Below are 12,395 nucleotides of genomic sequence, written 5' to 3'. Positions count from 1 at the left end.
AAGTCCAACCTGTCCGAAGGACAACTCTGCAGTCCAATGGACGAGAGAGATCAGGCTCTTTCCGAGTACTTGACTCGATGAAAGACGCATGAGATTAGGCTACAATTGTCACATGATGTGTCATTTCGGAGAATATGAATGATTTGATTTAACTTCATAGCTCGTGAATATCGCAATATAATTTTTCCCCTAAAGTCTCCGGAGAAAAGCGAACCAAACGGGATATAATCACACACTTGCAGGTGATGTCTTAGCTTTATCGCAAAAGCAATTCACGTTGCTCCAACAAGAAGGAACTACGGGTTACTTGTTTGAAAAGTGATAAAACTATTATTTGACAATCAATTTAATCTTAAATTATTCAATTGTGTCAATTTAGTTTTGAACATCTTGGTGATTTATCACTTTAGTCATTCCGATCAATTTTGACTAAAAATTGCTAAGGTCGTTCTACATAGCATTAGTACTTGATATAAATAAATTTTTTTTTTTTCTCATTAAAGAAAAGGAAGATTTCAGAAAAATTCAAAAAAAATGGAAAATCTCCACATATCAACAATTTTCGACCAGTATTGGCTAAAACGACTATATTGACAAATTACGAAAATATCTAGGATTAAATTGATATAATTAAAAGATGTAAAGCTGAATTAATCATTATATAATAGATTTATAATTTTTTGGACAATTTTCCCAATCAACGACAATTGTGCATCTCAAGAGTCGGCCTTGTCAACACCCAAATTCTTTGGGGGCAAATCATGTGAATGGGAGCTCCATGTGAAGTTGCTAGTCAACCATGTGGGTTGTCCCATGTCTTCCGCGTTGTGTGAATTTAAAGATTTGAAGATTTGAAGATGATGACGATGATGATGATGCTTATGGATAGATCAGGTGGGTATGAAATTTTCAATTGCTTAGTTACCACACACAGGCGGGTATTATCCAATTAGAAAAAGCGTGTGACCAAGTTTCTTGCCATCTACACAATGTAGCACGATGATAATGGTAGAGGCAAGAACTGTGACGTAGCACGTCATTGTTCAGCTCAGCTGACTCGTTCTTCCACGGTGGACTTTTTGCAATCATCAATAGCTAATCTGGATTCTGAGGCCTAAATCATAAGCAGCCGTCTTCCTCAGATTTCAGCATGATCCACACGTTTTTTCTAATCTGAGTTGACATTTTGGGATTTCTATCGTAAATTTGTTAAATGGCCCATGTTTTATTCAAGGCCCAGCAGTTGCAGCCTCAACCCAACCGGGGCACCTCTCTTGAATCTCTTTCCTTTGCCCATCGTTTCTGGAAGAAGACCAGCAATTCTTGTTACCATGGTTTTTATCAATTTCTGATATCTCCATGTTGTCTCAATAAGCCGGCGTTAGTTTCTAATAAGCCACGGCACGTTCGAGAGTTTCAAGTGATGTTCAAGTCGTGTGGTGTCACCCGCTAAGCGCCTCCAAAACATTAATATTTACAAGAAAGAAAAGTTCAGACTCTTATCAAGGTTAACAGCTGAGAGTCTTAAGAAACTGGGTATCCGCTCCACAAATCACTGCTTCAGAGAGAGAGAGAGAGAGTAAATATGAGAGACACTTTTGCAAAATTTGTTGGAACCTATAATTGATCATATGAAGAAATTTTAAAAAAAAGCAGGCATGGCAGTTTAACTGTTACTCCCATTGGACTAGACACCAATCTAATCCCCCCCTCCGTCCAGCTATCTATCAATTACAACAGCCCTTTCACCAGCAACTCATCCCAACAGTCCCGCCAGTCAAAATGCCAAATAAATTCCACTCTCAGAAAATCATCATCCCTCCACTTTCAATGCAAAACAGATCCCAGGTGGATTGGGTTGGGCATCCCGCAATGACTCCAGGGCTCTCTACTTGTGATTGAACCAGGGACCCATCGCACTGTTGACGTGCCTGTTGCTGTGGTGCATCCCTACGCCATTGGGCATGACGGAAGGGGGAAGCCCCGCCGCCACTTGAGGGGGCGTGGTCGGATACAACCCGTGATTGTGCGGCGGTAGCGTGTGGGGACTCATGATAGGACTGCTAAGAGGGCTGCCCTTACGTTGTTGCTGAATGGCGTGGATCTGCCTAAGCCCTTCTTCATGAATGCGCGAGATCGTCTCCAACTCTGTCATTGAAAGTGCATCCAGACCAGCACCGTACAGAGGAGCATGCCTAGACATTTCTTCCCGGAGTTGAGTATCGAGTGATTGGATATATTCCTGCAAAGAGGAGGTGAAATCTAAGCAACAAAGAGAAAGCAGGACAACCCAAATTAATACTAAAGCATATGCTTGAATGAGTTGTTGGCACAAACCTGGTAGGCTTCCAATCGTGCTTGCATACCATGAATACGTTCTTCATATTCAGCAATCCGCTCATCTTTTTTCCGCTTTTCTCCTTCAGTTTGTCCCACTGTTTGTCTCAATCTTCTAATCTCGTCCTCAAGGGACTGCCGAATCTGTTCTCCAGTCACATTTTCCATCTCGTACCGCTTCAGCTCTTCATCAGATCTTTTCCTCCCAGCTTCCGCACTCTTCAGCCTTTCAGCAAGGGGGTCCTTTTCCTCTGCCACTTTCTGTTCCATTCACATATTTTGGTTGAAAAGACATCAATTAGCATATTTCCTAAGGCAGGAAAAAAGGAGATAAATCCAATTCATCCAACTCCACCCTGGTCATCCAAAGCAATTTCCCATGCAATCTTCTGAAAAAACACTAGCCAATAGATAATATTTTCCCCTTCTTGGAGAGATGTAGGCAACACATATAAACCAAAACCAAGACCTCTTGAGACTTAGTAAGAGAAGCCATCACTAAGCCAAATCCTTACTCCCTCACATGGGAAATGCAATGTTTAGAAATGCACAAGTTGACATGAAAAGAAAGCAAAAGAACTTGATTAAGGATAAATAAAGCGACAGAAGCAGTGAAAGACAACCTCCAATTCTTCACTATGACGAGTCTTCAGCTGCAAAATCTCCGACTCTGCATCATGAAGACGATCTTGAAGGGCCTCCTTCTCAGAAGTGAGCTTTGCAATTTCCTCCGCTCTCTCAGAGCGAAGCTCCTCAAGCTGGTTCTCTAGGTCCTGGACTTGGTCAGATAATTCTTTCTTTTCTCGTGCAAAACGATCCATCTCAGCCTCCATCTCAGACTGCCAATTATAGAAAGTGTCAAACAAAAACTTGCCACGAAGAATCGACACACCACGTCAAAGCAATCGCATACCTAGGTCAAGAAGTAAAACAAATTAGTTGGCGTTGGACACGCGAGCACTCCTCGAAGAAGCTGCGATCATAAGAAACGGGAAGAGCTAAATTAATTTAGCTTTAACTCATAAAAGCGTATGATTTTCACTTATTCATTGAAGCTAAAGCAGCGACTTACACTGGCAAAATGGGAGCAAAAAGTAGAACCACTCAAAAAGCAACCCAATCTTCGCTTTCTCTCTCTTTTTCACACACACACACACACACACACACAAATGTCAGAAAAAGCTGAAAAGAACATGGAACAATTGCCCAAGACGAAGAAAAACACCAAAACTAGCAGTCTCGATGAAAACCCAGAAGCCACAATCTTCACAGAAAGCCAACAGGTCGGTTCAACAGCCCATTTCGCAGAACAAGATCTCATCGCGAGAAAACCCACCGCCCCCATCCCGGAGGTAACCCAAGAAAAGAAGAGAAAAGTCCACGCCTTCACGCGTTGACTCGACAAGAAACGCAATAACACAGGAGGGAAAAACGCGAAAAGAGCGATCCTCACGAGATTGGCGTTGTTCCCGCGAGCCCAATCAACGCGGAACTAGTGCTACCCAGAAGACCCAGAAGGTAAAAAAAACACGACGACTTCGACGATGGAGAGATGGAAGAAATAGAGAGAGAGAGAGAGAGAGAGAGAAAATCAGAACCTGCCACGGCCAAATTGCAGCGCGGGATGCGATCGGTTGGAGAATCTGTCCTCGGCGCAGGAGCTTTCAATGCATCCCCACTTCACTCATTCCTCTCTCTCTCTCTCTCTCTCTATATCTGCGAATTGTGGCTGTGGAGGGAATCGGAGGAGAAGAAGAACAACGACGTTGTCCCTGGCTCCGCTGTTCAGTTCAGGCCAAATGACAAAGGAACAAGAGAGAGAAATGGATCTTTCTAAGGCGGTGGTGGGATGCTGCGGGATACGTCTCTGCTGACAGTGACAGATTTTGGCATGTTGGTCCAATTTTTTAAATGAGAACGTGAAGAAGTGTTTCTTTTTCTTAAAAGAGTTATTATTAAAAAAAAATCATGAATTGATAAATTTATGATAAATTTACTTTACATAAATTTTCGTCAAATGTGATGGTTGACAAATTTATCGATTTGAGATTTTACCTTCGTTTGTTAGTTTATGATTTTTTGTGATATTTATTGAACTTAATGAATACTAATGGTATGTGAGGTAGTGGGAGGAAAGAAGTACGGAAAAGAAAAATGAAATAAATTTGAGACCGGGGTTTGGGGGTGGATCATGAGAGGACTTTTTTTTTATCAGAAAAATAAATAAATGAGATAAAAAATAATTTCATAAAATAAAAGTATTGAATATTGAATAATGATAAATTTTGGTTATTATATAAGATTATGACTTATTTAAATAAATTTATTCTAATTTTTCATTAATCATTAATTTTATCAATAATTTTTATTAAAGTTAAAAACATGTCTTCAAAAATAGATATGCATTGATTATGAATATGTCTTTCGAATTTTCAATAAATAGATTTATTAATAATATTATAATAAATTCATTGAAGATTCTTTTTATTATTTATTTTTTTGTAAATTTGAATCAAATTAATTTAAAATAAGAATATTTATTTAATATACAACATGTCTTCACGTGTCGAATTCTTTATTTTTGAGAAATTACGTGTCAACATGTCATGTCGTGTCGTGTATCCGCGTCGCGTGTTTGTGTCATCGGTGCTATAATGTAATTGAACCTTGGGCCGCATCCATTCCTCATGCCAGATTTTTTTCGAAATGGACAAATCCTGATTTCTTATGCCTTCGGCCACATTCATCGAATCTACCCTTTGATTGCAACGTCGGATCATGCCGACTAGACACGCGATTAGGAATTTCAAGAAACTGGTCATGCTGAACGTAACTTCCTTACGGCATATCCCAATGCAAATCTTTCAAATACAGGTATTAATGAATTGGGATGAGAATTTTTGAACGTTAATTTAATGTGCAATATTGTTCTTAAATGCTTAATTTGTTCAATGTTGTTTATGAACTATTCATAAATGTTGGATGTTTTCCTTCATCTTACTCAAATGACAAACCGGACTTCACTAGATGGAATGGATTATTATGAAGATGAGTTAATATGTCTATCCTTGTATCCATCTACTTTAAAAAAAGAGAAATAAAATTATAGCGTTGATATACCCATCTTTATTTGGTGACGTGGATTATTATATCTTGATTTCAGGTAAATATTTTACGTGGGTAGTTTAGGTGTAGTTTTTTTTTTTTTTTAATCCGAGCCATATCAACATATTTTATTAACTTGAATTAACGGAAATAACAATATTTAACAATTTTATGTAATTTATGGGCTATATTAATTATTTGCCAATCGTTGATGGATCATATTGAACGAATTAACAAAATTTAGTCCAAAACTTAGGAATCATTTGTGTCATTTTCCCTAATAAATTTAAGGGATAGGTTTACTAAAAATCCTAAAATTGGTCACAAAAGTACAATTGAGTCCTAAAATTTATAAAAAGTACAGCCAAGTACTAAAATTTATCAAATTAGTTCAATCGAGTTCTTTCATTAATTCCGTCCAATCTGACTAATGAAAAATGCCAACGTGGCGATGATGTGGCTTTTTCTAAAAGTATTTTTATACAAATTTAATTTAAATAATTTTAAAAAAAAAAAAACTAATTTAAAAATGTCAAAGTCTGGTATAATAATCAAACGGCATTAACCCACAAAATACAATCTCCCGAGCACCGAGCGGCCGAAATTATCTTCAATGTTGAAAAGGGCAACTAGGAGAAATCGGACAATGATGTCGTAAGAGTAAGCTCCTCTCTGCAATGGAGAATTCTCTCTACCGCCTGAGTAGTCTCCTCCTACCTTACGAGTAGGTTTTCCCAGTTCTAAATCAACTCCCTGCTACTCATCACTACCGCATTCCACCTTCATACTTCCCAGTCCCACAAAATCGTGTTTATAAGAGTATGGGTAGAAAAACCCTAACATCATTCCTCTTCCATCTACACCAAAACCCTCCCTCATCTCATCTTAGCTTTATTCCACGCGCTCCATCTCAATCTTCAGGCAAATTTCATCTACTAGCTGGTGCAAATTTCTAGTTCTCTCCATTGGTAGATCCAGAACTCCCTTCAATCGCAAAGGATTCACCGCCCTGTCCTTGGTGGCTTCGCTATTCCATCAGGTCAGCTCTGAAACCCTAGCTTGATCCTGCTCCTGTAATCACGAGATGGCCAATCAGTATGAAGAAGAAAGGCAAGTGGTCGCCCTTTGTAAGAGTTCGGGCAATCTTTGGTCATATGAAGATGCTGTAGAGATTACAGGTGATGTTCCTAAGCAAAACTTGCAGACTTGCCGAAAAACTCTGTTTAGGAAGTTTTTAAATAAGACCAACATCAACTTCAATGCTTTTATGGGCACAATGCAAAAAGCCTGGCGAAATGAAACGTTCACTTGTGCTGTTATTGAACCTGGTTATTTCCAATTCTCGTTTCAATTAGAGGATGAAAAGCAGTGAGTGTTTGACTCAGGGCCGTGGTCTTTTGGGCATAGTCTACTAGTCTTAAAGCAATGTGATCCCGACACCCCTGACATTTGCTACGATTTTAACAAGTGTGATTTCTGGGTAAACTTATTTGGCCTACCCGTCGGGAGAGTAACAGATGCAATAGTCAGGGAAATCGCATCTAAAATTGGAGATGTAGTAGATGTCAAATTAGTAGCTAAAGGGAATAGCAATTACAAAGTTGGCAGGGCTAGAGTAAAGTTGAATCTGGAAACCCCTCTCAAAACAGGTGTACTTGTGAATTTTGATAGCAAAAGACTGTGGGTTGAGTTTAAGTACGAAAGGCTCTCGAATTATTGTTATTCATGTGGGAAGATCAGGCACTATGCAACCAACTGTCAAGAAATTCCATATGAGGAGACAGGGTTAGCAAAGAATTTACCAGGTAGGTTTGGACACTGGCTTCGCGCAGAGGCACGTGAGCTGAGTCCATATGGCAAAATCTTCTATGGCAAGCAAGAAATACAGCCAGAGGAGGAGGAAAGTGTGCCTGAGACTCCCATTCAGCCAACCCCGAACCGAACAAAGATCGTAACGCAATGCAAAGCAAACCCAACAACTTGGCGATTTGAGCAATGCTGAAAACTCCAACTTACAGGAATATCACCATACTATCTCTTCACAAGAATTAGTACTATTTGCAGAGAAGGGCCCCTAGAAGCGAGGAAGTAGCTGCCTCAATGATGAATCTATCATGGTGATATATCAGGAACAGTTAAAAGAAGCCGAAGCAGAAATGGTGGAGAAGATAGTTGAGGAAAAAAGCCCAACAAGGGAGAAAGCAAGAAGTACTAAGCTGTCCTCTTCAAAAAAAAGGAAAAAGATTATGTCCCTATGGTGCTCAATCATCAAAATCAGTAATGGTCGACACTACTCCGCTGGTTGAAACTCCTATTCGTGTGGCAAAAAAGTCTACTCAGTGGGCTCTGGTGGCTAGCCCTAATAAGCCACCAACTCATCCATGAAGATACTGAGCTGGAACTGTCAAGGGCTGGACACCCCCTTGACAATTCAAGCGTTAAGGGTCTTAACGACCCAAGAAATGCCCAATATTATCTTTATTATGGAAACTAAAAATCGAGAGCACAAGGTGTTAAATTTGAGGCGGAGACTCCGCTTTCAGCATTGTTTTATAGTAAATCCAGAGGGGATAGCAGGGGGTTTAGCAATATTTTGGGACGATGAGGTAATCCTAATCATAGATTTTACCCAATGCCATATGCCAACTAGCAACCAGCGCATGCACATCTCATTTATACATGCGCCGAATGAATTTAAGGAGCGAATACTGTTATGGGAGCACATTAATAGAGAGAGTAATCTATATCATCTGCCATGGTTGTGCATGGGGGACTTCAACGAAATTCTATATCAATGGGAAAAAGTGGGCAAGAAAAGAGTTGAAAATTACCGGATTGCAGCTTTCAGGGATTTCCTCAACCACTGTTCTTTGCTGGATATGGAATGTAAGGGCTGTGCATACACCTAGACAAACAAGAGACAAGGAGAAACTCTGATCAAGGAACGTCTTGACAGAGTATTATGCAACTCAGATTGGCGAATTAAATATCCCATGGCAGAATGTATAGCCATACTAGCAATTGGCTCTGATCACACTCCAATTCTTCTATCTACTTGTCCACCAAAAAAAAAGGAAGATGAAGCACTTTAAGTATGAAGCCTTTTGGGCAGAGGAGGAGGAATGTAAGAGCCTTGTCAGGGACACCTGGGCTGATCCTGACTCCCATCAGTTCAATGTGGTTGAGAAACTGCAGAATGTGGCAAAAAAGTTGGTAAAATGGAGCCAAGGAAAATTTACCAATGCAAAGAAGAGGCTCACTTGGCTGAATAGTGAACTACAAAAATTAATGAATGGTACAGGGGTTCCTCAAGAAAGCAAGGCAGCCAAGGAACTAACAAAAGAAATTGAACAGTTGTGGCGACAAGAAGAAATGTACTGGGGAATGCGTTCCAGAATTAAGTGGTTAGCTTGGGGAGATAAAAACACCAAATTCTTCCATGCTACAACCATTCAAAGAAGAACCAAAAATCATATTGCTCTGCTGAAAAATTCAGAAGACGAATGGGTGCGCAACGAACGACAACTGAAAGAGATGACAAACACATATTTCAAAAGGTTGTACGAATCAGCAGGGCCACGCAATTTTCAGCCCCTCCTACAACAAATACCAGCCTCGGTGGATGCGGGAATGAACCAACGACTAGTAGCACCTGTTTCTATGGAAGAGATCACGCAAGCTATGCAACAATTAGGAGCCCATAAAGCCCCAGGTTCGGATGGTATGCACGGTCTCTTTTTCAAAACTCACTGGCCAGACATTTCTCAGGATATTTATACAGAGATACAAGGTTTTTTCAACACGGGCTATCTCAATCCAGCTATGAACAGCACGCTTATTACCCTTATTCCCAAAGTTCCAAATCTAGAAAAGCTTAAATAGTTTCGCCCCATTAGTCTGTGTAATTTCTTTTACAAAATTATTTCAAAAGTGCTGACAAACAGATTAAAACCCCTGCTACCAACTCTAATAGCAGAAGAGCAGAGTGCATTTGTGGAGGGAAGGCTGATACAAGATAATATATTGCTGGTACAGGAAGTTCTTCACAGATTACAAACCCGGGAGAGAAAAAAGAAGTTTCAAGCGCTCTTAAAGCTAAATATGCAGAAGGTGTACAACATGATAGAATGGGATTTTCTTAGTGCATGCCTAACCAAAATGGGCTTCTGCGCACAGTGGGTTCAATGGGTGATGCAATGTGTCTCAACCGTTACTTTCAGTGTGAATTTTAATGGGGAATCTCTACCATCTTTCAAGCCTACACGTGGAATTCGACAAGGTGATCCTCTCTCCCCATTTCTATTCATATTAGTAGCCAATGTTCTATCCTATATGATGGGCAAAGCAGTTGAAGATGGCACTATTAGAGGAATTAAGCTGAATAATAGATGTCCCACCCTCTCGCATTTACTCTTTGCGGATGACTCAATTTTCTTCCTCCATGGTTCAATCCTAGAGTGTCAAAACTTGGCAACCATTCTACATGAATATTGTTATGCTTCTGGCCAGGCTATCAATCTAAACAAATATGGTATATACTTCAGCAAATGCTGCTGTCCAACAACCTTGAGGCGAAATATGGCCAATGAACTAAGAGTTCCAGAAATTGAAAAAACAGGGAAATATTTAAAGATCCCGACGGACTAGGGTTGCTAAAAAAAAGACATGTTTGTGTGGATACTTGCAAGGATAAATAGAAAGTTAGAAAGCTGGAAGGAACATTTTGTTATCAAAAGCAGGGAAGGAAATTTTGATAAAATTAGTTGTATAGACCATTCCTCAATATGCCATGGCCATATTCAAGATCCCTGTTTCTATATGCAAAGCTATTGAGAGGAGGATTGCAAGCTTTTGGTGGAAAACAAACAGTAAAAATGCTGGAATTCACTGGAAGAGTTGGGAAGCTTTGAAACTCAGAAAGAAGGAGGGAGGCCTAGGTTTTAAAGACCTAATCGCTTTCGGTTTCAACACAGCTATGTTGGGCAAACAAGCGTGGCGCATCTCACAAAATTCTCAGTCCTTATTGAGCAGAGTGATGAAAGGCCTCTATTACCCTCATGGAGACTTCTGGAAAGCTGGACACGGATCCCGACCTTCATGGGGTTGGCAAAGTATAACTCGGGGTGGGGATTCTATCAGGCCACATATTATGTACTTAGTTGGGAACGGCAAAAATCTATCTATTAGAACAGATAAATGGATAACAAGTGGTCCAATTGGAGGCCTGGCAGCAAAAAACGAACCAGAACACGTGTCAGCTCTAATTGAACCTGGAAATAGTAAATGGAATACCCAGCTGGTGGAGTCGATGTTTGATGACAAAATCGCTAAGGAAATATTTGCTATACCTATTGGAAGGCTAGATTCAAAAGACAAACTAGTCTGGATGCACAGCAACTCTGGTATCTATTCAGTGAGAAGTGGCTATCACACAGTCAGAGAACATCCAGCAAGTATAGGCCAAACAGCAACCTCATCGCATCACATTAATCCAGATCTATGGAAACAAATTTGGCAAGTAAAAACCCTCCCAAAAATCAGATTTTTTCTCTGGCAAGCTTCTCATAATGCTCTTCCTACACAGGAAAACTTATATCGAAGAAAGATCGTACCCGATCCCATCTGCCCCATCTGCAACAAAGAGGCTGAAACCATTGAACATCTTCTTCTACTTTGTCCATGGACAACCCTGATTTGGAGTTCCGCACCTCTGCAGATCAAGATATCAAGATATGGGTTAACTCGCCTTGATGATTGGCTCGTTAAACTTAAAACCAACCCTCACCATGCAAAGAAGTTCGAACAGGTAGCGGCTGTCCTCTGGAGCATCTGGAAGGGGTGAAATCAGTTTCTCTTCGAGAGGCGTCCCCTGCACCCGCAACAAGTTGTTGTTCAGGCGCAAACCCTCCACGACACTTTCAATTCCGTGACCCAACAACAAGAGAAACAAAGGAAGCTCACAACCAAACCTAATCGATGGCTACCACCGCCCCCTCATATGCTGAAAGTAAACATTGACGCCTCCTTCGTCGAGCCCAACGCCGCAGAAACAGAGACCGGAGGAAAATCACAAAACAGAGCTGCTGTTGTGTGCATCTGTAGGGATCACCGAGGATGTATGGTGGATGGCTTCGCGAAAGTGGTGGAGGCGACTTCGACGGAACAGGCAAAAGCTTTGGCTCTACTTGAAACCCTAGATCTACTTGCAAACCGTGTGGAACTCTCTCTGCAAGTACAAACCGACTGCATTTCACTCATGCAAGGACTTTCAGATACGACGGAAGTGAACTGGCGACTCCAACCTCTCCTAGACCGGGCTCGAGCGAAACTACAGACCTTCAGTGACATATCTCTGGCCCACTGTGGTCGAACAACAAACCGGCCCGCTGATTGGCTTGCAAAGGCCTGCCGGTGTAATACCCTTCCCCCCAATTGGTTGTTTTACCCCCCGCCTGTTTTTCTAGACTTATTATGCACTGATGCTCTAGATGTAATTGTCTCAAACAGTGGCTAAGTAATCAATAGTATGTCGTCTTTCTCGATAAAAAAAAAAAAAGAAGTCTTTTCACGAGCTTGATAAGGTCAACGTCCAACATGTCCGAAGGAAAAATTTGCAGTTCAATGGATGAGAGAGATTAGGATCTTTCCGAGTACTTGACTCGATGAAAGACGCATGAGATCAGGCTATAATTGTCACATGATGTGTTATTTCGGAGAGAACGAATGATTCGATTTAATTTCATAGATTGTGAGCATCGCAATGTAATTTTCTCCACAAAGTCTCTTGAGAAAGTTAAATCAAATGGAGGGTAATTAGCATATGATATCTTAGCTCTATTGTAAAAGCAATTCATGTTGCTCCAACGAGAATGAACTACGGCTTAATTGTTTGAAAAGTCATAAAGCTATATTCGGAAGATAATTCAATTTTAATTTATTCAATTGTACTAATT

The 12,395-nt window shown here is 40.5% G+C and overlaps 1 protein-coding gene across 10 annotated transcripts; it reads right to left on the bottom strand.

Moving 5' to 3' along the window:
* Positions 1-1,596: 1,596 nt before the first annotated feature.
* LOC108958496 (probable DNA double-strand break repair Rad50 ATPase) lies at positions 1,597-4,146 on the bottom strand. 10 transcript variants are annotated; one of them, XM_018870732.2, is made up of 6 exons: positions 3,936-4,145; positions 3,410-3,473; positions 3,251-3,310; positions 2,961-3,176; positions 2,338-2,598; positions 1,597-2,242 (listed from the first exon to the last, which is right to left on the bottom strand). In XM_018870732.2, the coding sequence occupies exons 4-6, from the start codon at positions 3,168-3,170 to the stop codon at positions 1,889-1,891; spliced, it is 825 nt and encodes a 274-aa protein (XP_018726277.2). In that variant the 5' UTR covers positions 3,171-3,176; positions 3,251-3,310; positions 3,410-3,473; positions 3,936-4,145; the 3' UTR covers positions 1,597-1,888. The 10 variants fall into 10 exon arrangements, with proteins under 10 accessions (XP_018726277.2, XP_039166488.1, XP_039166491.1 ...); XM_039310554.1 differs by having other exon boundaries at positions 2,961-3,181; positions 3,278-3,473; positions 3,936-4,146; XM_039310557.1 differs by lacking the exon at positions 3,410-3,473 and having other exon boundaries at positions 2,961-3,181; positions 3,278-3,310; positions 3,936-4,146.
* Positions 4,147-12,395: the final 8,249 nt, after the last annotated feature.

Source organism: Eucalyptus grandis, chromosome 3 (genome assembly GCF_016545825.1).
Source record: "Eucalyptus grandis isolate ANBG69807.140 chromosome 3, ASM1654582v1, whole genome shotgun sequence".
Classification (NCBI taxonomy): domain Eukaryota; kingdom Viridiplantae; phylum Streptophyta; class Magnoliopsida; order Myrtales; family Myrtaceae; genus Eucalyptus; species Eucalyptus grandis.
This window is presented reverse-complemented; position numbering and strand designations above follow the sequence as displayed.

Bases quoted from the DNA above. Each gene is read 5' to 3' on its own strand.
- LOC108958496 (XM_039310554.1), bottom strand. From the start codon at position 3,320: ATGATCGCAGCTTCTTCGAGGAGTGCTCGCGTGTCCAACGCCA. The intron at 2,599-2,960 runs GTTGTCTTTCAC...TGAATGGAACAG, and splicing joins GTCATAGTGAAGAATTGGAG to AAAGTGGCAGAGGAAAAGGA. The intron at 2,243-2,337 runs GTTTGTGCCAAC...TCCTCTTTGCAG, and splicing joins CACGATTGGAAGCCTACCAG to GAATATATCCAATCACTCGA.